At 37.8% G+C, this 25720-nt stretch overlaps 1 protein-coding gene across 1 annotated transcript in view; it reads left to right on the forward strand.

Annotated features, from left to right (window-relative positions):
• The window catches only part of LOC137430151 (calhepatin), a 4737-nt gene extending 1309 nt beyond the window's left edge, over positions 1-3428 (forward strand). Inside the window, exons 3-4 of the mRNA XM_068120778.2 lie at positions 2932-3067; positions 3254-3428. Of these exons, the coding sequence (XP_067976879.1) occupies positions 2932-3067; positions 3254-3282 (165 nt within the window). The 3' untranslated portion in view covers positions 3283-3428. The remainder of the gene's footprint in view (positions 1-2931; positions 3068-3253) is intronic.
• Positions 3429-25720: the final 22292 nt, after the last annotated feature.

Here is a 25720-nt window from a genome sequence, read left to right on the forward strand (position 1 = left end):
TAATACATGATATTGCAAGTACTTTGAAGTTATAGGTTGTTATAGGAAGTTATAGGTAGTATCAGATTGAACTATAAGTCCTATACACAGGATCTACGAGGTCTATACCGTTCAGGAATATGCTTTTACAGATCTTCATCACTGTCCTGAGTGTCATTTTCGCAAAGGTGTCTACGCAAATGTAGACATTAATTTTTGGATTCCTCATGCTCTGAGTATTCCGGAAATGTATAGTTTTGCTAATCTACCAAAATTTTGAACGAAAAAACATAATGAACCTGACTATAATATAATCAATTCGTCCTTGTCACACACCGAAACTGTTCACCAAATTTTGTCCCAATCCGCCCATAACCTTGAGATATCCTGCTCAAAGACAAACAAACACACAGGGGTGAAAACAGAAAAAAAAATTAATGGAGGGATTCTGGATACAAACAACAACAACAACATGCATTTTAAAAGGCCATTTTCCCTGCTAGAGCGGGGGTTAGCCTTGCGGTCCCCATGACAATCTTCTCCATTTTGCCCTATTTTCTGCATCTCTCCTTGTTAACCCCCTTGCCCGCATTTCTTCTTCCACCATCTTTAGCCAAGTCTTTCTCGGTCTTCCCCGTCTTCTACTTCCTTCTACATTCATTTCCATCACTCTTCTCAACCAGTCACTTTCATCCTTCCTCAACACATGACCAAACCATCTCAACCTGTTCCTCTTCACAGCATCAATCACAGGCTCTATTCCCATCATCTTTCGCAATTCATCATTTGTCTTCCTCTCTCTCAACGATACTCCGCACATCCGTCGAACCATTCGCATTTCCACCCTTTCCAACCTTCGTTGCTGCTCTACGTTCATTACCCATGTCTCGCTCCCATAAATCATAACACTTCTCACACATGCAGCATACACCTTTCCCTTCAGCTTCAACGACACTCCCCTCATCATCAGCACGCCACTCAATTCCCGAAACTTCTTCCATGCACATCTCACTCGAGCAACCGTTGCCGATTCTGGATGATCTATTATATAAGAGAGCTGTTGGTCTGTCTGTCTGCCTGTGTGCGTGTCGCTATTTTTCTCAGAGATGGATGAACGGATCTTCACCAAACTTTCATAGGTTCATCAGTGTGTGTCTGGGAGTGTTTTAGGCCAAAAAAACGTTTTGAAAAAATAAAGTTCGATTATAAAAATAAAAAAAACGCTCGATAGTGCCTAAGCCTTTTAAAATTAATGACAGTTATATACAAGTACACATTCGCATAAAGAAATACAAAACAATCACCAGACATTTGAACACAAATAAATCAAACAATTCCCCCCCACCCCACCCACCCAGCAATGCCTGTACTCCTGCTAGTATCTAAATAAAGAGGAATTCTGGATGATATTTAAATAAATGGGAGGATTCTGGATGATATTTAAATAAATGGGGGACTTCTCGATATTTAAATAAATGAAGAGATTCTGGATGATATGTAAAAAAATGGAGGGATTCTGGATTATATTTAAATAAATGGGGGGATTCTGGATGATATTTAAATAAATGGGGGACTTCTCGATATTTAAATAAATGAAGAGATTCTGGATGATATGTAAAAAAATGGAGGGATTCTGGATGATATTTAAATAAATGGAGGGATTCTGGATTATATTTAAATAAATGGAGGGATTCTGGATTATATTTAAATAAATGGAGGGATTCTTGATGATATGTAAAAAAATGGAGGGATTCTGGATGATATTTAAATAAATGGGGGACTTCTCGATATTTAAATAAATGAAGAGATTCTGGATGATATATAAAAAAATGGAGGGATTCTGGATTATATTTAAATAAATGGAGGGATTCTGGATTATATTTAAATAAATGGAGGGATTCTGGATTATATTTAAATAAATGGAGGGATTCTGGATTATATTTAAATAAATGGAGGGATTCTGAATGATATTTAAATAAATGGAGGGATTCTGGATGATATTTAAATAAATGGAGGGATTCTGGATGATATTTAAATAAATGGAGGGATTTTGAATGATGTTTAAATTAATGAACAGATTCCTCCCAATGTGTCAAATTAAACAAATGTATAAATATTGTAAATGCTTTCAGGTATTTTATCATAATTGGTAGTTCAGGATAAGGAAAGACATCCTGAAAATACTTTTTTGCACCTAATCCCATCTTTTCCCCTTTGCCCACCAAAGCTCCTCGACCCCATCATCCACTACATCTCTGAACCTCCGTAATTCTTCCTCTAATGCCTCAACTTGGGAATCACCATTGGCCTAGTCCCGTCCTATGACAACATCATTCTATGTCCACATATGTCTGACATCTTAAGACCACCTCAATTCTGATGGTTGATCAAAGGTCCTTTACACATGTCAATCGTAACTTGTTTCGGAAACGTTCCATTGAACGTGCATGGACCATATACCAGTGTTCCTTGCTGGCGTTTGTCCATTTAAAGCATCCTGCTGCAAAAAAGCCAAATGATTCCAACTGTTCAAATAACATCGATTGACGCACAGCCAAAGCAAATATCAATGGTACAGGAAACAAGACGTTAAGCAAATATTTATTGTACGCACAAACCATCTATATTTGTGCACTGGCACTCTTTACCCTCTGGACACTGACAATCTCCAACAGCTGGAGATATAGACCCATATGGTCCTCAGGTGAATAGATCTAAAGTGTACGAAGAAAGAACGGTAATGTCCTTGGGGTGTGAATGAACACCAAGACCGACTTGCACTTGAATTGTTATTTTATTTTTTATTTAAAACTGGAGGTCCCTGGAAGGACGAAGAACAGAACTATCTGGTCAAAAAGTGTACATCTGTGTAATAACCACATGAGAGGAACACACCGTGTTACAGCACAAGCGGTTACTCGACTTTAACCGAGCAATGCTGTTCATCAACAGGACAAGTCTGGCAAGATCTGTGTAAAGGAACTGAAGCGAGGATTTGAAGCTGCCGGAGTTTCCGTGACAGACACCGAGATGAAGGAGATTATCAAGTGCATCGACAAGAGCGGTGACGGACAAGTCGATTGGCCGGGTGAGTTGAGATTCTTTCCCTCAAAATCGACTTGTTCAAAAAATGGATAAATCTTCAACACAATTAATTGCTTATTAATTCATATCCTTCACTTTTTCGAGTTTGGAGTAGAGTTGTGAAACATTTTTGGCAGGCTGCTTGTATTGTATGTTTCGCATGTGATCTATGACCTCTCCATCTTCGCAGAGTTCAAGACATTCTTCGAGAGCTTTTGAACAAACACCTGCAGCGACACAACCAACAAATGTTGACGCAATTAGCAGCAACAGCAGCAATGCTTTCATCATGAACCTGATAATCACAATAAATATGAACATGCTCATCATGTGATGCACATTCATGAAATAAAATTTTCATTGAAGCTTGCGACTTCTTTTTACTTCAAGGTGGATTGCCGTTTTTCAGGTACACACTAATAAATGTTTCCATTTGAAGCAGAGTTCAGATCTCTTTTTCTTATTTTGTATGAAAAACACATGGCTGTGAGTAGCATCATTAATTGAGAGCGTGGCTTGGCTGCTAATGCAACGTTCCCCTGTAGGTTAGCGCAGGAATTTGAATTTTGCTTAAGTACCGCCAAGAGCTTGCCTTCTCTTTTCTCTTAGCAAATGACACCGTGGGATCTTTAACGTCAACCAACTAATGGTGGCAGAGGTGGGATCTTTAATGTCGACCAACTAATGGTGGCAGAGGTGGGATCTTTAATGTCGACCAACTAATGGTGGCACATGGGATGCCTACGTTAATGTCCATCTGAGGGACAGCGCACATATTGATGCCTTGGCCTTGCCTGGAAAACGCCAGGTTGACAGTATTTAGCTGGGCCGAGATTAAAATCCAAGCCAAACGGTTCAGAGGCGGCGAGTGTGTGTACCTCTAGGCCATCCTGCCAGCCTAGAGAGATCTTCAAAACTGACCAAGAGTGTGTTGTTCCACCAAAAGAACACCAATTCAGCTCAATTCAGAATGTCTTTTATTGTGCGAGCAGCAAGCACAATGCTGCTTCCCAGGCCCGCCAACCTGAAAGTGACATGTACATCCGTATCAGCTTGTTACATGTCGTCGACGGTGAGGTCTAGATTTTGCATACATCACATCTCCCCCTTTTAGCTGGGTGATTACCAAAAGTCCATATACAACTTTTTGTATCAAATGTGAAAACAAATATGAAAATGTCAATTGTGAAAACCATGAGCAATATTTTGGCAAAAGTGAATCAACACAAAACGGTGCTAAGTTTAGAAAAACTAAAACAACACAACTTGAAGTTGAGTAAAACTAGAATAACACAACTTGAAGAGTCAAGGGTGAACTACCCCTATGTAACAAGATGACTTTGACTGCCACATCTATAGGTCCATACGATCAGGGTGTTTCCTGATTCTGGTTTATCAACGTGGCAGGTGTGCAGGAGAGGCAACATCACTGCCTGCAGGTGAAACAGCAGCATCGATTTCAGGCATGAGTGGATCAGAGACGCCCGTTAGAGGCACGACATTCCCAGGTGCAGGCACAACAATGGATTGTTGCTGTTCAGGCTCCGGCATAATGACAGGCAGTATTGGAGGTTTGATGGGGCTGCAGTGACGGTAGACAACGTGGTCTTGGTGTCGACGGACAATCCACCCATCATGCAAGCGTATTGTATGCGACAGTGGCCCAGGTTTATCGATGACATCGCCAGGCAACCAAACAGCGCCTGCACCAAAGTTGCGGGAGAACAATGGATCCCCAGTGTGAAGTGAGCGGCTCATTGCTGACCTCGTGATGCAACTTCTGGTTAAGTTGGCTCTGGTACACTCGAGAAGCCATATCTGGTTTCAGACGGTCCACGTTGGTCCTTAGGTGTTGTTTCATCAGTATTTCTGATGGTGTTACTCCTGTTGTACCATGAGGTGTAGTACGATACTTGAGGAGCAGACGCGAGAGCCCGGTTTCAAGGTTTCCGTCCTGCAGTTTGCGAAGCCCAGACTGGATGACTCCAACTGAACATTCAGCCAGGCCATTGGAAGTTTGGTGTTGTGGACTGACCAATTTGTGTCTGATACCATTACTGTGCGTGAATTTGGCGAATACCGAGCTCGAGAAACATGTACCATCATCACTAACGACAACTCTGGGCAAGCTGTGTGTAGCAAAACAACAGCTCAGTTTCTCTATTGTTCCAGCTGATATAGTGCTATGTGTTGTGTAAGCATCAATCCACTTTGAGTGGACATCAGTGATGATTAGTAGCATTTGACCGTTCACTGGTCCAGCATAATCTAGATGAACTCGATGCCATGGTCCGGTGGGCCATTCCCAGGGATGCAGCGGTGCCTTCGCTGGTGCATTCCTGGTGCTCTGGCAGGGATAGCAAAGTTAAATGCACCGTTCAATATCAGTGTCTAGATTTGGCCACCATACATAATTCATAGCCAGTGACTTCATCTCGACTATTCTGGGATGACACTCATGAAGTTCCTCCATTACCCTGGAATGCAGATGTTGCGGAATCACTATGCGGCATCCCCACAATATGCAACTGCTGTCCACGCTAAGTTCATTTTTTACGTGTCACGTAAGGAACATAGGCAGGGTCCGTCCCCATCAGGTAGCGATTGCCATCCAAGCTGTATGGCTTGGAGAACTTTCGAAAGGACTGGATCAGGTCTTGTGTGGGTGCAAATATGGTTGGCATCGACGGGACAGTCCTCCAGATGATCTATCAAGGCGATCACACTGCCAGGAAACGGTGGGTTTGCGACCAAATTAGGCAATGGTAGACGGCTCATGACATCTGCGTTGGCAATGGCATATCCGGATTTATACTGAATGCGGTAGTCGTAAGCAGCGAGTAGCAACGACCATCATATAATCCTGGGTGGTAGCGTGTCAGATGTTGCCTTGGTTGGACCAAACAGGCTAATCAGTGGTTTGTGATCAGTGTAGACAACAAAGTGTCGTCCAAATAGGTATTGATGGAACTTTTTGACTCCAAAGATAATTCCCAAACCTTCGTTGTCCAACCGACTGTAATTCTTTTCTGCAGGAGATAATGTCCTGGAGGCAAATGCCACTGGTTTCTATGAAGCATCAGGCTTAACATGAGACAGCACTGCCCCCAACACCATACTGACTAGCATCACACGTCAGTACGACGACTACGACGTCCTTATCAGGATCATAGTGAACTAGTACGTTTGACGCTTGGAGCAGGTCCTTCGACTTCTAGAAAGCTCCTTGTTGTGTAGTACCCCAGTTCCACAAGACTCCTTTCTTCAGCAGGTGATAGAGAGGACCCAAAACATTGGATATGTTTGGGGTGTAGCGGCTGTAGTATTGCAGCATGCTGAGGTAGGCCTTCAGTTCCGTCACGTCTCTTGGAGATGGTGCAACCTTGATCGCTGTGACTTTATCCTTGGTTGGATGTAGGTCTTGAGCGTCAATTCTGTGGCCCAGGTATGTTACTGATGGTGCCATGAACTCACACTTGTCGAGCTTTAAACGGAGGCCAGAGTCCGATAGCTTTTTCAAGACTCCCTCTAGGTAGTGTGGATGATCGGCTTCTGTTTAACCGGTGACCAGGATATCATCCTGATAAACCGCAACGAGCCGTTCTGCAGCAAACAAACTGTCCATACAACGCTGATATATCATCCCTGGGGCAGACTTAACCCCAAAACTCAGTCGATGGTATTTGTGCAGGCCACGGTGGGTGTTGATTGTCAGGTATTTCTTCGATTCTTCCTCGAGAAGAAGTTGAAGGCATGCTGACTTGAGGTCGAGTTTGCTGAAACTTTGTCCTCCACTCAACTTAGCGTACAAATCATCAATCCGTGGGATTGGATAGTTGTCTAGTGCTGAGCATCTGTTGACTGTCATTTTATAGTCACCACAAAGACGAATAGACTGATCAGCTTTGACAATGGGGACAACAGGTGCAGCCCAATTTGAGTATTGAACTGGCTCAATGATCCCAAGTTCCTGGAGCCGATCGAGCTCTTTGTCAACCTTTTCACGCAGAGCAAAAGGAACTGGTCGAGCCTTGCAGAAAATTGGTTTAGCATCTTTGTCAATGTTGAGTTTAGCAGAGTAACACCGCAAAGTACAGAGCTCATCGTTGAAGATGTCTGGATATCTGGCCAGGACTGCTTCAAGTCGAGTTCAATTACCTCCAACCTGTTCCTACCGAGTAATGATGGTCCATCACCTGGGATGACAATCAGGGGTAGGTTGAACCTACAATTGGCGTAAGTCACGTTGACGTCACAGGTTCCACAGGGTTTGATCTGTTCACCGGTGTAGGTAGAGAGCAGATGGGACATCCGGTGCAATTTGGGTCGGTGAGGTTCACGCCACAGGTTGTTGAAAGCAGCTCGGCTGATGAGCGAAACAGCGGCACCTGTGTCAACTTCCATTTCCAAACATCGAATGTTGATACCGATGAGAGCCAGCAGAGGTTCTACTCTGTTTTTAGAGAATAAATGAAATATGTGATGTGCATCGTACATCTCGGAGGTATCACCAGAAGCAGACATTGCCTCGTCAGTATACAATTCCGAACCAATGAGGTGTGTCTTTGTACCACCCACTTTCTCTTTATGTTTGCGGGAGAGACAAGCTGGAGCGATATGGCCACTCTTGTGGCAGAAATGGCATGTGGCATTTTTGTAGCGACATTCACCTGGTGAATGCCTACAATCACAGCGATGACACCTGCTGCTCCCATAACTCATTTGTGATGGACGTGATGTCTGGGATTCATTTTCCGTCGCTGTGATGAAGGTTGTTCGACACGATTGACGGTGGTGTTGGTCTGTGCCCGACCGTATGAAAAGCGAGTGATGCCGATGTCAGCAACGTTTTTGTCCGCACTCTCCATGGCAATGTCCTTGTCTGTCGTAAATTTCAATGTCCGTTCGGCTAACAGACGGCGGCGTATGCGATCATCCGCAACACCAACAACAAGCAGGTCCTGCAGCATGTCCTCCAGTGCGTCACCGAACTCGCAGAAGTGTGAAAGCTGCTTAAGCTCTGCAATAAATTCGGAAATTGACTGTCCTGTTGCCCGACGACTCATACAGAAATTGAAACGTTGGACAATAACTGATGGGGTTGGGTTGCAGTGATCCATTAGCTCTTCCACGAGTTCGGAATATTTCAGGTCCCTAATGGGCCTGGGCATGACCAAATTCTTCAACAACGTGAATGTCTCTGTGCCACATACCGATAGTAGGACTGCTTTCATCTGTCACTCGTCCGAGATACCATTATAACTCCAAACGTTCGGCATTCGTCTTCCAATCGCCTCCATGGGCGTTGAATTCATCGATGCGGCCATATGGCATATGACGTCATCATGGATTCCCTCGTGAAGAAGCAATCAAAAAGGAGGATTTCATGAACTAGGTGAATGCCACGGGCAATTAAAGTTTCCTCCGAAGGTTTATCCTCGTCGCCATGTGTTGTTCCACTGAAAGAACACCAATTCAGTTCAATTCAGAATGGCTTTTATTGTGTGAGCAGCAAGCACAACCCCACTTCCCGGGCCCGCCCACCTGGAAGTGACGTGTATATCCGTATCCGCTTGTTATATGTTGTCGACGGTGAGGTATAGATGTTGCATACATCACAAAGAGGAGTGTTGGTCCTAAGGTTGATGACATCCTCAATGGAAAGTCCAAAAGAGATATTGAGAATATGATGATCGAGTGTCAGGTGTAGAGGTGGTCGTGGATTCCATCACCAGAAAGCCTTATGAATAAAGGAGACCGTTCAAAGGACAGAAGAGAAACAGCTGCATAGAAACATGAACTTCAGTAATTCCACCCTCCCTTATGAAATATGAGTAGTCAAATTGAAAAAGACTGATCAATGATGAAGCATATATAACCTTCAACCTGTACATAATGGATTGAAGTGTAAAAGTGTTCGTAAAATGACTCAATCGCTGGCTGAGCTGTTGGATGCCATTAAAGGAACCTTTGAGATAGCTTGACTTTTGAAGGAATCTATATTATAAAAAGAGCCGTGTCTGTCTGTCTGTTATAACTTGAGAACGGATTAACGGATTTCAATAAATCCAACTAAGGTGGATTCGAGCAGCTCCCGGGAGTGTTTCTGATCCCCAAAAACTTTTTTTATGGGTACATGGACACACGTGTGAAAACTGCAAATGCCAACACGTGTCATTGGTTATCCCTGCACGGAGAGCAGGATGTCTCAGGAATCCTTTCGATTTCTTCCCCCGTAGATTAGCCATCGCAGCAAAGATTGGTATTTCCGTCAGTGAAGCGACGGGTCTTATATTCTAGTATCCATAAAGTGTGTTATGGATCAGACATGTTTTAAACTTTTCATAAAAACAAACTTGGCTTCATGTTAATTAGTTGCCTCCATAAAAGGACCATCGCCATCGTACCATGTACAGTCTAACCACACCACCACTGAATATAGAAAGACGACACAAAGCATTGGTTCCATTTTTTAATCTATAAAAACAATGACTTCATTTTGGAACAAAATTCATGATCTAGCATCAAATAAACGATGATGTAGCAGTGACAAGTAAGTACAAAACGATTTCCTGTACCACTGTGTGCATGAAATCTAAAAGACACGTCACAATGCAGCAAAAATAAAAAATAGGAGACACACAAATAAAACAGGACAAGAACTAGAGATGAAGGAGCAAACAAGAAAATGTCAAAACCAGCATGTGGAGTAGCATAAAGATGGTGGAAGAATGAGTAAAGAAAATGCACAAAGTCTACGTATGTAAAACAATGGATCATGTGAAACATGCGGGAGATGAGGCACCTGCCCTGTTGTAGCAAAAACATGATTCAACCTCCAACGAGGAGAATAACAGAAGCGCAATGCGATATAAAAATGATTTACAGAATGTTGTTGCACAAGTGAAATGTTTACTTTGATTCTTGATTTGATTAGATGCGATATAAAAATGATTTACAGAATGTTGTTGCACAAGTTAAATGTTTACTTTGATTCTTGATTTGATTAGAAGCGATATAAAAATGATTTACAGAATGTTGTTGCACAAGTGAAATGTTTATTATGATTCTTGATTTGATTAGGAGCGATATAAAAATGATTTACAGAATGTTGTTGCACAAGTGAAATGTTTACTATGATTCTTGATTTGATTAGATGCGATATAAAAATGATTTACAGAATGTTGTTGCACAAGTGAAATGTTTACTTTGATTCTTGATTTGATTAGATGCAAAATATAAAAATTATTTACAAAATGTTGTTGCACAAGTGAAATGTTTACTATGATTCTTGATTTGATTAGATGCGATATAAAAATTATTTACAAAATGTTGTTGCACAAGTGAAATGCTTATGATGATTCTTGATTTGATTCGATGCGAAATAAAAATGATTCACAGAATGTTGTTGCACAAGTGAAATGTTTACTATGATTCTTGATTTGATTAGATGCGATATAAAAATGATCCACAGAATGTTGTTGCACAAGTGAAATGTTTACTATGATTCTTGATTTGATTAGATGAGATATAAAAATGGTTTACAAAATGTTGTTGCACAAGTGAAATGTTTACTATGATTCTTGATTTGATTCGATGCGATATAAAAATTATTTGCAGAATGTTGTTGCACAACTGAAATGTTTATTACGATTCTTGATTTGATTAGGAGCGATATAAAAATGATTTACAGAATGTTGTTGCACAAGTGAAATGTTTACTATGATTCTTGATTTGATTAGATGCAATATAAAAATGATTTACAGAATGTTGTTGCACAAGTGAAATGTTTACTATGATTCTAAATTTGATGAGATGCGATATAAAAATTATTTACAAAATGTTGTTGCACAAGTGAAATGTTTACTATGATTCTTGATTTGATTAGATGCGATATAAAAATGATTCACAGAATGTTGTTGCGCAAGTGAAATGTTTACTATGATTCTTGATTTGATTCGATGAGATATAAAAATGGTTTACAAAATGTTGTTGCACAAGTGAAATGTTTACTATGATTCTTGATTTGATTAGATGCGACATAAAAATTATTTACTTAATGTTGTTGCACAACTGAAATGTTTACGATGATTCTTGATTTGATTAGATGCGATATAAAAATGATTTGCAGAATGTTGTTGCACAAGTGAAATGTTTACTTTGATTCTTGATTTGATTAGAAGCGATATAAAAATGATTTACAGAATGTTGTTGCACAAGTGAAATGTTTACTTTGATTCTTGATTTGATAAGATGCGATATAAAAATTATTTACAAAATGTTGTTGCACAAGTGAAATGTTTACTATGATTCTTGATTTGATTAGATGCGATATAAAAATTATTTACAAAATGTTGTTGCACAAGTGAAATGTTTACTATGATTCTTGATTTGATTAGATGCGATATAAAAATGATCCACAGAATGTTGTTGCACAAGTGAAATGTTTACTATGATTATTGATTTGATTAGGAGCGATATAAAAATGATTTGCAGAATGTTGTTGCAGAAGTGAAATGTTTACTATGATCCTTGATTTGATTCGATGCGATATAAAAATGATTTACAGAATGTTGTTGCACAAGTGAAATGTTTACTTTGATTCTTGATTTGATTAGATGCGATATAAAAATTATTTACAAAATGTTGTTGCACAAGTGAAATGTTTACTATGATTCTTGATTTGATTAGATGCGATATAAAAATGATTCACAGAATGTTGTTGCACAAGTGAAATGTTTACTATGATTCTTGATTTGATTAGATGAGATATAAAAATTATTTACAAAATGTTGTTGCACAAGTGAAATGTTTACTATGATTCTTGATTTGATTAGATGCGATATAAAAGTGATTCACAGAATGTTGTTGCACAAGTGAAATGTTTACTATGATTCTTGATTTGATTAGATGAGATATAAAAATGGTTTACAAAATGTTGTTGCACAAGTGAAATGTTTACTATGATTCTTGATTTGATTAGATGCGATATAAAAATTATTTACATAATGTTGTTGCACAACTGAAATGTTTACGATGATACTTGATTTGATTAGATGCGATATAAAAATGATTTACAGAATGTTGTTGCACAAGTGAAATGTTCACTTTGATTCTTGATTTGATGAGATGCGATATAAAAATGATTTGCAGAATGTTGTTGCACAAGTGAAATGTTTACTTTGATTCTTGATTTGATTAGATGCGAAAGAAAAATGATTTACAGAATGTTATTGCACAAGTGAAATGTTTACTTTGATTCTTGAGTTGATTAGATGCGATATAAAAATGATTTACAGAATGTTGTTGCACAAGTGAAATGTTTACTATGGTTCTTGATTTGATGAGATGACATATAAAAATTATTTACATAATGTTGTTGCACAAGTGAAATGTTTACTATGATTCTTGATTTGATTACATGCGACATAAAAATTATTTACATAATGTTGTTGCACAACTGAAATGTTTACGGTGATTCTTGATTTGATGAGATGTGATATAAAAATGATTCACAGAATGTTGTTGCACAAGTGAAATGTTTACTATGATTCTTGATTTGATTAGATGCAATATAAAAATGATTCACAGAATGTTGTTGCACAAGTGAAATGTTTACTATGATTCTTGATTTGATTAGATGCGATATAAAAATGATTCACAAAATGTTGTTGCACAAGTGAAATGTTTACTATGATTCTTGATTTGATTAGATGCGATATAAAAATTATTTACAAAATGTTGTTGCACAACTGTAATGTTTACGATGATTCTTGATTTGATTAGATGCGATATAAAAATGATTTACCGAATGTTGTTGCACAAGTGAAAAGTTTACTATGATTCTTGATTTGATTAGATGCGATATAAAAATGATTTACAGAATGTTATTGCACAAGTGAAATGTTTACTATGATTCTTGATTTGATTAGATGCGATATAAAAATGATTCACAGAATGTTGTTGCACAAGTGAAATGTTTACTTTGATTCTTGATTTGATTAGATGCGATATAAAAATTATTTACAAAATGTTGTTGCACAAGTGAAATGTTTACTATGATTCTTGATTTGATTAGATGCGATATAAAAATGATTCACAGAATGTTGTTGCACAAGTGAAATGTTTACTATGATTCTTGATTTGATTAGATGAGATATAAAAATTATTTACAAAATGTTGTTGCACAAGTGAAATGTTTACTATGATTCTTGATTTGATTAGATGCGATATAAAAGTGATTCACAGAATGTTGTTGCACAAGTGAAATGTTTACTATGATTCTTGATTTGATTAGATGAGATATAAAAATGGTTTACAAAATGTTGTTGCACAAGTGAAATGTTTACTATGATTCTTGATTTGATTAGATGCGATATAAAAATTATTTACATAATGTTGTTGCACAACTGAAATGTTTACGATGATTCTTGATTTGATTAGATACGAAAGAAAAATGATTTACAGAATGTTATTGCACAAGTGAAATGTTTACTTTGATTCTTGAGTTGATTAGATGCGATATAAAAATGATTTACAGAATGTTGTTGCACAAGTGAAATGTTTACTATGGTTCTTGATTTGATGAGATGACATATAAAAATTATTTACATAATGTTGTTGCACAAGTGAAATGTTTACTATGATTCTTGATTTGATTACATGCGATATAAAAATTATTTACATAATGTTGTTGCACAACTGAAATGTTTACGGTGATTCTTGATTTGATGAGATGTGATATAAAAATGATTCACAGAATGTTGTTGCACAAGTGAAATGTTTACTATGATTCTTGATTTGATTAGATGCAATATAAAAATGATTCACAGAATGTTGTTGCACAAGTGAAATGTTTACTATGATTCTTGATTTGATTAGATGCGATATAAAAATGATTCACAAAATGTTGTTGCACAAGTGAAATGTTTACTATGATTCTTGATTTGATTAGATGCGATATAAAAATTATTTACAAAATGTTGTTGCACAACTGTAATGTTTACGATGATTCTTGATTTGATTAGATGCGATATAAAAATGATTTACCGAATGTTGTTGCACAAGTGAAAAGTTTACGATGATTCTTGATTTGATTAGATGCGATATAAAAATGATTTACAGAATGTTATTGCACAAGTGAAATGTTCACTTTGATTCTTGATTTGATTAGAAGCAAAATAAAAATGATTTACAGAATGTTGTTGCACAAGTGAAATGTTTACTATGATTCTTGATTTGATTAGATGCGACATAAAAATTACTTACAAAATGTTGTTGCACAAGTGAAATGTTTACTATGATTCTTGATTTGATTAGATGCGATATAAAAATGATTCACAGAATGTTGTTGCACAAGTGAAATGTTTACTGTGATTCTTGATTTGATTAGATGCGATTTAAAAATGATTCACAGAATGTTGTTGCACAAGTGAAATGTTTACTATGATTCTTGATTTGATTAGATGAGATATCAAAATGGTTTTCAAAATGTTGTTGCACAAGTGAAATGTTTACTATGATTCTTGATTTGATGCGATATAAAAATTATTTTCATAATGTTGTTGCACAACTGAAATGTTTACGATGATTCTTGATTTGATTAGATGCGATATAAAAATGATTTCCAGAATGTTGTTGCACAAGTGAAATGTTTACTTTGAATCGTGATTTGATTAGAAGCGATATAAAAATGATTTGCAGAATGTTGTTGCACAAGTGAAATGTTTATTTCGATTCTTGATTTGATTAGGAGCGATATAAAAATGATTTACAGAATGTTGTTGCACAAGTGAAATGTTTGCTATGATTCTTGATTTGATTAGATGCGATATAAAAATGATTTACAGAATGTTGTTGCACAAGTGAAATGTTTACTTTGATTCTTGATTTTATTCGATGCGATATAAAAATTATTTACAAAATGTTGTTGCACAAATGAAATGTTTACTATGATTCTTGATTTGATTAGATGCGATATAAAAATGATTTACAAAATGTTGTTGCACAAATGAAATGTTTACTATGATTCTTGATTTGATTAGATGGCTAGATGCGATATAAAAATGGTTTACAAAATGTTGTTGCACAAGTGAAATGCTTACTATGATTCTTGATTTGATTAGATGCGATATAAAAATGATTTACAAAATGTTGTTGCACAAGTGAAATGTTTACTATGATTCTTGATTTGAATAGATGCGATATAAAAATTATTTACTTCATGTTGTTGTACAATTGAAATGTTTATGATGATTCTTGATTTGATTAGATGCGATATAAAAATGATTTACAGAATGTTGTTGCACAAGTGAAATGTTTACTTTGATTCTTGATTTGATTATATGCGATATAAAAATGATTTGCAGAATGTTGTTGCACGAGTGAAATGTTTACTTTGATTCTTCATTTGATTAGAAGCGATATAAAAATGATTTCCAGAATGTTGTTGCACAAGTGAAATGTTTATTATGATTCTTGATTTAATTCGGAGCGATATAAAAATGATTTACAGAATGTTGTTGCACAAGTGAAATGTTTACTATGATCCTTGATTTGATTAGATGCGATATAAAAATGATTTACAGAATGTTGTTGCACAAGTGAAATGTTTACTTTGATTCTTGATTTGATTAGATGCGATATAAAAATTATTTACAAAATGTTGTTGCACAAGTGAAATGTTTACGATGATTCTTGATTTGATTAGATGCGATATAAAACTGATTCACAGAATGTTGTTGCACAAGTGAAATGTTTACTATGATTCTTGATTTGATTAGATGCGACATAAAAATTATTTCCAAAATGTTGTTGCACAAGTGAAATGTTTACTATGATTCGTGATTTGATTAGATGCGATATAAAAATGATCCACAGAATGTTGTTGCACAAGTGAAATGTTTACTATGATTATTGATTTGATTAGGAGCGATATAAAAATGATTTGCAAAATGTTGTTGCACAAGTGAAATGTTTACTATGATCCTTGATTTGATTAGATGCGATATAAAAATGATTTACAGAATGTTGTTGCACAAGTGAAATGTTTACTTTGATTCTTGATTTGATTAGATGCGATATAAAAATTATTTACAAAATGTTGTTGCACAAGTGAAATGTTTACTATGATTCTTGATTTGATTAGATGCGATATAAAAATGATTCACAGAATGTTGTTGCACAAGTGAAATGTTTACTATGATTCTTGATTTGATTAGATGCGATATAAAAATTATTTACAAAATGTTGTTGCACAAGTGAAATGTTTACTATGATTCTTGATTTGATTAGATGCGATATAAAAATGATCCACAGAATGTTGTTGCACAAGTGAAATGTTTACTATGATTCGTGATTTGATTAGATGCGATATAAAAATGATTCACAGAATGTTGTTGCACAAGTGAAATGTTTACGATGATTCTTGATTTGATTAGATGCGATATAAAAATTATTTACATAATGTTGTTGCACAACTGAAATGTTTACGATGATTCTTGATTTGATTTGATGCGATATAAAAATGATTTGCAGAATGTTGTTGCACAAGTGAAATGTTTACTTTGATTCTTGATTTGATTAGAAGCGATATAAAAATGATTTGCAGAATGTTGTTGCACAAGTGAAATGTTTATTACGATTCTTGATTTGATTAGGAGCGATATAAAAATCATTTACAGAATGTTGTTGCACAAGTGAAATGTTTACTACGATTCTTGATTTGATTAGATGCGATATAAAAATGATTTACAGAATGTGTTGCACAAGTGAAATGTTTACTTTGATTCTTGATTTGATTCGATGCGATATAAAAATTATTTACAAAATGTTGTTGCACAAGTGAAATGTTTACTATGATTCTTGATTTGATTAGATGCGATATAAAAATTATTTACAAAATGTTGTTGCACAAGTGAAATGTTTACTATGATTCTTGATTTGATTCGATGAGATATAAAAATTTTTTTCAAAATGTTGTTGCACAAGTGAAATGTTTACTATGATTCTTGATTTGATTAGATACGATATAAAAATGATTCACAGAATGTTGTTGCACAAGTGAAATGATTACTATGATTCTGGATTTGATTCGATGCGATATGAAAATTATTTACTTAATGTTGTTGCACAAGTGAAATGTTAACTATGATTCTTGATTTGATTAGATGCGATATAAAAATTATTTACTTAATGTTGTTGCACAACTGAAATGTTTACTATGATTCTTGATTTGATTAGATGCGACATAAAAATGATTCACAGAATGTTGTTGCAGAAGTGAAATGTTTACTATGATTCTTGATTTGATTAGATGAGATATAAAAGTGGTTTACAAAATGTTGTTGCACAAGTGAAATGTTTACTATGATTCTTGATTTGATTAGATGAGATATAAAAATGGTTTACAAAATGTTGTTGCACAAGTGAAATGTTTACTATGATTCTTGATTTGATTAGATGCGATATAAAAATTACTTACAAAATGTTGTTGCACAAGTGAAATGTTTACTATGATTCTTGATTTGATTAGATGCGATATAAAAATGATTCACAGAATGTTGCTGCACAAGTGAAATGTTTACTTTGATTCTTGATTTGATTAGAAGCGATATAAAAATGATTTACAGAATGTTGTTGCACAAGTGAAATGTTTATTATGATTCTTGATTTGATTAGGAGTGATATAAAAATGATTTACAGAATGTTGTTGCACAAGTGAAATGTTTACTATGATCCTTGATTTGATTAGATGCGATATAAAAATGATTTACAGAATGTTGTTGCACAAGTGAAATGTTTACTTTGATTCTTGATTTGATTAGATGCGATATAAAAATTATTTACAAAATGTTGTTGCACAAGTGAAATGTTTACTATGATTCTTGATTTGATTAGATGCGATATAAAAATGATTCATAGAATGTTGTTGCACAAGTAAAATGTTCACTATGATTCTTGATTTGATTAGACGTGATATAAAAATGATTCACAGAATGTTGTTGCATAAGTGCAATGTTTACTATGATTCTTGATTTGATTAGATGTGATATAAAAATGATTCACAGAATGTTGTTGCACAAGTGAAATGTTTACTATGATTCATGATTTGATTAGATGTGATATAAAAAGGATTCACAGAATGTTGTTGCACAAGTGAAATGTTTACTATGATTCTTGATTTGATTATATTCTTTACTTCATTATTATTAGTATTTATCATTGTTTAAAAAGTGACGTATTAAACACAAAGGTGGGTTTTATGTGTTTAAAGGCTAAGCATCAATGCCGTGCCTGCATTAATAGGGGACCATCTGGGAAGGAAACCAATTTGAGAAGACCACCCTTTTCAATGGTGGGGCAGGTTGACAAATTTTAAAAATTACTTGAGGTTCTTGACCAGCACTTTTAACCTTTGATATCGGTGGAATCATGACCTTTGGCGTTCGAAATGAATAAGACGTCGAGTGTGCCCCTATTGGTGGAATGCTGAGGCAGTAGTATGGCCGGTTGTTGCTATCATTGCCAACAGTTAAAAAACATTATACAAATCGTCGGTTTATGCTCGACATAAGGCTCTATTTGTTACAAATTTCATCGGTGAAAGGGAGGATAGCATCAGCAATGAAGCAACAACAAGAGGGCAATTGAGATTGCTTCAATTCCCAGCCATCTTAAAAAAGACAGATCGCATCATTGATGGCACCGTCACTATCACCATTGGCATCTGAAACTCAGCTTGACATTTTTTGCGGAATTGATCCCACAGTTCAAGTGGGAGTAAAAGACGAGGTTTAAAAAAAATAAAAATAAAAATAAACTTCCAAGGTAAGATGGAAGTAATTTTGCCTCCCATAATATGGAGATGATTTGAAGCACATTATGTGGGATCTGAATATTGGGTCTTAGCTTCATGAGGATCACCCCAGCTGTGTTTTGAATATCATCCACAATTTCACAATCATACTGCAGTCAGTGTCCTCCACACACTTGAATTTATGCCATGAATGCTGCGAGTCATCCATTGATAACCCAATGTAGGAACAACAGAAGCATAGCATCACGGGGCATGCAATCTTTTCCCACACATCTTTTCCCTAGTTAATGTCCCATGGTTTAAGTTGTCGCTCTCCTTCAGCGAGGTATATGAGAAATGCTCGGTGTAAAAGATGAACGCCGAGATTCCTGCGTTGTGCTGGTGTCCAGTGTTTTGCTTCACCATGTACTTCACCATGTCGTGCATTCGTGAGAGAAGATAGATCTGAACACGAAATATTATGGTTTATAGTGAGTGAAGGGAAATTGAGCATTGTACAAAAAAAAAGAAAAAAAAGAAGACAACAAAAAGGAACAACTTCAGTACAGTACACAGTGGGTGTCCCACACATGTTTCAACCAGAATTCTCATTTCAAATCATCTCCATATTATGGGAGGCAAAATTACTGCCCTTTTACCTCCTTGCTCCTAGGTGTTTCATACATACTCCCCTTACTCCAAACCCCCTTTATCTGTCGCCTCATTAACATTTATTTTCTCTTACCTACAGCATTTTAAGGAGTAGGCCAATTACTCCAGATGTTAATAAATGTACATGTAGGTACGAGGAATACTGCAGGCTGCTGGTGATTTGGTGTGAGAGTGAAGGGTGTTAACGATCAATTTGACCATGGTTGCAGCCCAAAAGCCTACTCGATAAAATAATCACAAGTGATTTTTCAAGCACACACTGCAGACTGGAGATCTGGCTCGAGGCCCTTCTCTAGGACTGTTTTCTCTTGTCAACGTTGCTGAGATTGTACTTTTAGTCACATCCAGTTCTGTCGGAGACCAAATGACAAAACAGAAACCTCGAAGCCACCCTTGATAATTTGAGCGAATTATTATTGGCACATTTTTTTTTTTTAAAGAAAAAAAGAAGAAAGGGAAAATGGTACAATGCTTACCGAGAGCGTCAATGATGCAAGCCTCACGCGTGAGTGCAGCGAGAGGTGCTGCACTCTGAAAGCAGTGCAGGGAGACCACTCCGCAGTCAGCATTCCACACTGCCAGGATCTGCTTCACTTTCGAATTAGACTGTGGAAGCACCACATAATCAGATCTATATTTAGATATGTTTCTTTCAAATACAGTACAGTATATATTCAACAACAAAAAACTCCACTCACCGGAAGGGGTCTCACTAGTTTGCAATTGTAAAGAGTATGATCGAGAGGTCTATTGGTGACAATTATTTTTAGGTTCATGCTCTGGTGATGATTTTGATGAAGTTCTTGCTCATAAGTCGTCGCATTAAGGATCTGAACAAAAAGCCCAGGGCCTTTTGTCTGTGGTGGCCATGTTGGCCACCTGCAGATCTACATGCACATAATACGACCATTAGCCATGAGTGCTACATTCTATCCAGATATTGTCGTGTCAGACGGTCCGTTAACACAGCCCGACTGGGCCATAGGTCAGTCTCCACGAATGACTGAAAAGATGTTGAATGGTACTGTATACTGCATTCAGAATTACAATTACAATTCCCCAAGGATCACACAATAAAAGCATGGCGGTGAAACGTGTGGAAAGCAAAAAGGTGGGAAAACGTTTCTTCTCGTTAAAAGAGATTTATTTACAAAGTATTCAGGGGAAATGGACGACAGGAAAATAAATAATTTTTTAACACAGATCTGGTGCTCAACAGACACAGATAGGAACTAGAACAGCAATCGGTAGAGCGCATACCTCCGCCAGGCTGAACAGTTTAAGTTTTGTATCCCACTGATCGGCCTGATCTGCATCAAGACCTCAAACAAAATCTAATCACTTGTTTTTGTTGCCGAGCCATCTCATCTATCTAGTTTTGTCATAATCCATCCACAACTTTTGGAAATATCATGCAATATATAGTTTTGGCCCTATCACTCAATGGTGAAGAATCACTTTGAAAAAAAATAAAAAATCTTGTATCCAGATGAGGATCATCATCAAAATCGAATCAATTAGTCCATGTCACACACCCAACCTGTCCACCAAGTTTTGTCCAAATCCAATATCTTTGAGATATCCTGCACACAAACAGACAGGGGTGAAAAACATAACCTCCTTTCACCTTTGGTGGCAGAGGTAATGAAAAGGCATAAAACAATATCTTATAGACAATGAGAACCAAATATAACCAGCTAATGGCGTGAAAATACCTGACTTATACAACAACGAACAAACGGCCAGGCGAGGATTTAGGCCGGCACGATGTTTGTGGTCCAGAACAGTGGTGTGGTCATGCAAGGCGAAATGTGGCTCGGGTGGTGAAGAAGAGCAAAGAGTATAGTGATAGGAAAGCCGTGAGGCAAGGGAGGCAGCCAAGCAGAGGGAAGGATCTCTTCTCCTCAAAGGTCTAACTTCAACCGGCGCGTGCAAGTGTGGTCACAGCCCTCTTCGTTTCTGGGACTATCTTCGTAAGTGTCGGATCCCTTTATTGGCTGCCTGCTGCCTGTAGGTGTCACCATCTTCTGGGCCGTCCTGGCCTGAGGGACGGACCCCCCACCAAAAAGCGTTCCCTCCCTCAACCAGGGCTCAACAGTACAGTATATTCAGGTCATAGTCAGGTTGGTCTCTTGACTGCCACTGGTAACAAACCCAGTGCTACCTGCCGCATGGTCGGGTATTTCGGCGATTAAACAGACTACCCTCACTGACTTGCCAGTGGGAAGGGTGACTGACACCCTGCAGGACTAAAAACAATACCTGTTAAATGGCTGATGAGCTCCCTTTAGGAGCAAACGGCCATCCAGTATGGAGATGGTGTGTCCGAAAAACAAAAACACCCATCCGGTTGGACTGGTTTTTTAGGTAGAAGGTTGTAGACAGCAACCGTTCAAGGTAGTACTACCCTTCTGACTTAGGAGCATTAAAGTGGTGCCTGGAACCATCTTACACTCTCTGTGTCAAGATTGCTGGTCTTACTTTCTGTCTCACTCAAACTAGAGCTACAGGGCAGGCTAGGCTCAACCTCTCTTTCTTGCAAACAAACACTATACACTTTTCTTACTCATTTTCACTCCTCACCTTTACATTCTCTCTTTTATTTCTCTTTATGCAGTTATTTTATTTAAGGTCTGGCATCGATGAGGACAAAATAGTCTGAGTGGAGCCTCCAACATAAAAAAATTAGCATTAAAAAATATAAAAACAACTCACGTTACTGCCATGTCTTGTGGTGCGCTGGCCAAACTGCCCGTGATGATTCCTTTAAAATGCATAGTGCTTTACCTTTGATGTTAGCAAGTCCTCGACCTGGCCTTGCTTGTTATACAGAAGGTTTTCCATAACAATCTTAGCTTATCTGCTTTATAGTGGATGCTCACTGCCTCAGTGAATGTTCAACAAGACTACTTGCCTCTGACAAATATTTAATACAAGGGAAAATCAAAGGTACACAATCACAAGGTCCATAATATTCTTAACACAATTCATCTATGGATCCCCCCTCCACCGAACAATATATTTTTGCCATGACATTCTGTGGTAGTGCAACTCATTAAACCTTGGAAAATCTGCGTTGACTGTTAACTTCACAAAAATGCTGGTGCTACCCTGTCGGCCCAAATATACTTCTTGATCATATATAGCTTTCGGAACAAAATAGGGTATAAAAATGCCTTTTGTTCTCATTTTTATACAATTATTTATTAAACATGACAATTCAAAAGTTTTACACCCCCTCTAACTTTCATATATGCTAATACAATGACTTAAAACTGCTGTGGCAGTTATCTTTCCTCACCTAATCTTCACGAAGGACACCGTGGAATTTTTACCGTCCACCAACAAATGCGGGCAGGTGGGATACCCAGTTTAACGTCCATCCTTGGGACGACACACAGATCGATGCCTCGCCCTGCCTGCGAAACACCAGGACGACAGTTTATACCTGGGTCAGCAGTAAAACCCAGGCTAGATAGCTGAGAGCCCATCTACTTAAATACATTGTCATCTAGAGAGTTCGTAGAACACCTCACCCCATGCACTCCTGTGAGATTTTATATATATATACTGAACAGCAATAGAAACGTCACTTCATAAAAATAATTCCTGAACATTTCCCATAGAAATATCAATGCATTTCGTTTAGATATCTCATTATTTACATTCGTCTGTATCTAAATTTAATCCTAACTACTGACAGTGGTGCACACGTGGATAAAAACAGGTCACCAAAACGCAGGCAAAAAAACGACCATGGTACAAAGTCGTGCATGATTCCCATGGAAATCAAAATGCACGTGTGTCTCCTTGTGACTTTCCCTATAAAAGGCACCCCAAAACGTGTGTTCATCATTCGTGTTTCGATGCCAGCGCCATGCCCAGACTTACGAGGATTCAGAGAGACCAGGCTATTGGAAGATTGCATGCTGGACAGACTGCACGAATGGTTGCCAATGCTTTCCATGTCAATGTGAGAACCATCTACAGGTTACAGGAACGATACCAGGCCACCAACAGCACGGATGACCGCCCACGCAGTGGCAGACCGAGGGTAACAACACCACGACAGGATCGACAGATTGTGCATCATCACATCCAAGATCGCTTTACCAGGGCTACAGAAACTGCAAGACAAACAGTTGGAACCCACCAGAGACACATTAGTGGTGATACAGTCCGTCGACGTTTGAAGAACAGGGATGTCCGTTGTCACAGGCCATATCGTGGCCCCATTCTTACAGTTCGACACTGCCGTGACCGACTACAGTGGGCCACACAGCATCAAAATTGGCGTTACCAGCAGTGGAGAACCGTTCTTTTCTCAGACGAAAGCCGATACTGTGTTTCCACGGCAGATGGCAGAGTGAGAGTTTGGCGTAGACGTGGGGAACGCTACTCAGATGACTGTGTGATGGAAAGAGACTCGTGGGGTGGTCCAAACATCATGGTATGGGGTGCTATTGCTCTCAATCACAAAGTCGGTACTGTGGTGTTCCAGAATATTGGTCCAGGAAGAGGCAATGGTGTCACAGCTGCTCGCTACATCGATCAAGTCCTCAGACCTCAAGTTGTGCCACATTTTGGACGTCACGGAAATCATGTCTTCCAGCAGGACAACGCCCGTGTCCACACTGCCAGAGCAACACGGGACTTCCTGCAACAGAATGGCATCCAAACCATGCACTGGCCTGCGCTCAGCCCCGATATAAACCCGATAGAGCACTTGTGGGATGAGGGTCAAAGAAGACTGAATGACGTTCGACCAAGGCCGAGAACTGCAGCTCAACTCAGTCAGGCGTTTCTCAGAGTGTGGGCCCAAGTGACAAATGCCTTCATCAACCGATTAATCCACTCCATGTACAGACGATGTATGGCTGTCATCAACGCTCACGGGGGTCACACAAGATACTGATTTTGACCTCCCTTGTTCTCACCTGGTCTTGTGTTTTTCTTATTCAGAACATTTCACATTATTGTTTGAACTGTGGTGACCATACCTGTAATGTTTCATGTTGATCCTAAATCTCAATTCGTGTTGATCATGACTTGAAAATAAAGACTCCAAAATATTGATTCTGACTGACGTTTCTTTTGCTGTTCAGTATATAATATATATATCTATATATATATATGTGCAGCGTCTGTCCTGTCCTGTGTTGTCCTGTGTTGTCACTGAACTGCTTTCTCAAACTTTTGTGAAATCGTACCAAACTTCTGGAATGCACATATCTCTCCCGTCGGTATGTCCTAAGGGTATTTTTTTTGAAAAATTTTCCCAATTTTTTTTTTGGGGGGGGAATTTTTTGGGGAATTTTTTTTTTTTACAACTTCAATTGTTTATAAAATGTGATATCACGTATATTACAAATACATTTGTGCAAAATAATTGTTTGAATTATGATTGGTTCAAACCATGACAAAACGGCAACTCAGGTACAGTCATTTATCTACATATCTACACATCTGGGCAGTGTCTGATTCTCACTTAACGACTCCCTCAAACTTTTGTTTCTGTGGTTGTGAAGTGTTTTTAATAACGTTGTGGTGGTTTTGAATCACGTGGTGGTGAGGTGTTTTTAAATCACATGGTGGTGAGGTGTTTTTAAATCACATGGTGGTGAGGTGTTTTGAATTAATTGGTGGTGAGGTGTTTTGAATTAATTGGTGGTGAGGTATTTATAATTACGTGGTGGTGAGGTGTTTTTAATTAAGTGGTGGTGAGGTGTTTAGAATTAGTTGGTGATGAGGTGTTTTGAATTATGTGGTGGTGAGGTGTTTTGAATTACTTGGTGGTGAGGTGTTTTTAAATGACGTGGTGGTGAGGTGTTTTAAATTTCGTGGCTGTGAGGTGTTTTTATTACATGTTTTATGGCTGTGAGGTGTTTTTATTACGTGTTTTATGGCTGTGAGGTGTTTTTACTTTCGTGGTGGTGAGGTGTTTTTATTACGTGTTTTATGGCTGTGAGGTGTTTTTATTACGTGTTTTATGGCTGTGAGGTGTTTTTAATTTCGTGGTGGTGAGGTGTTTTTATTACGTGTTTTATGGCTGTGAGGTTTTTTTATTACGTGTTTTAAGGCTGTGAGGTGTTTTTAATTTTGTGGTGGTGAGGTGTTTTTATTACGTTTTATGGCTGTGAGGTGTTTTTATTACGTGTTTTATGGCTGTGAGGTGTTTTTATTACGTGT

Source organism: Myxine glutinosa, chromosome 6, assembly GCF_964187855.1.
Source record: "Myxine glutinosa chromosome 6, kmMyxGlut1.1, whole genome shotgun sequence".
Lineage (NCBI taxonomy): Eukaryota > Metazoa > Chordata > Myxini > Myxiniformes > Myxinidae > Myxine > Myxine glutinosa.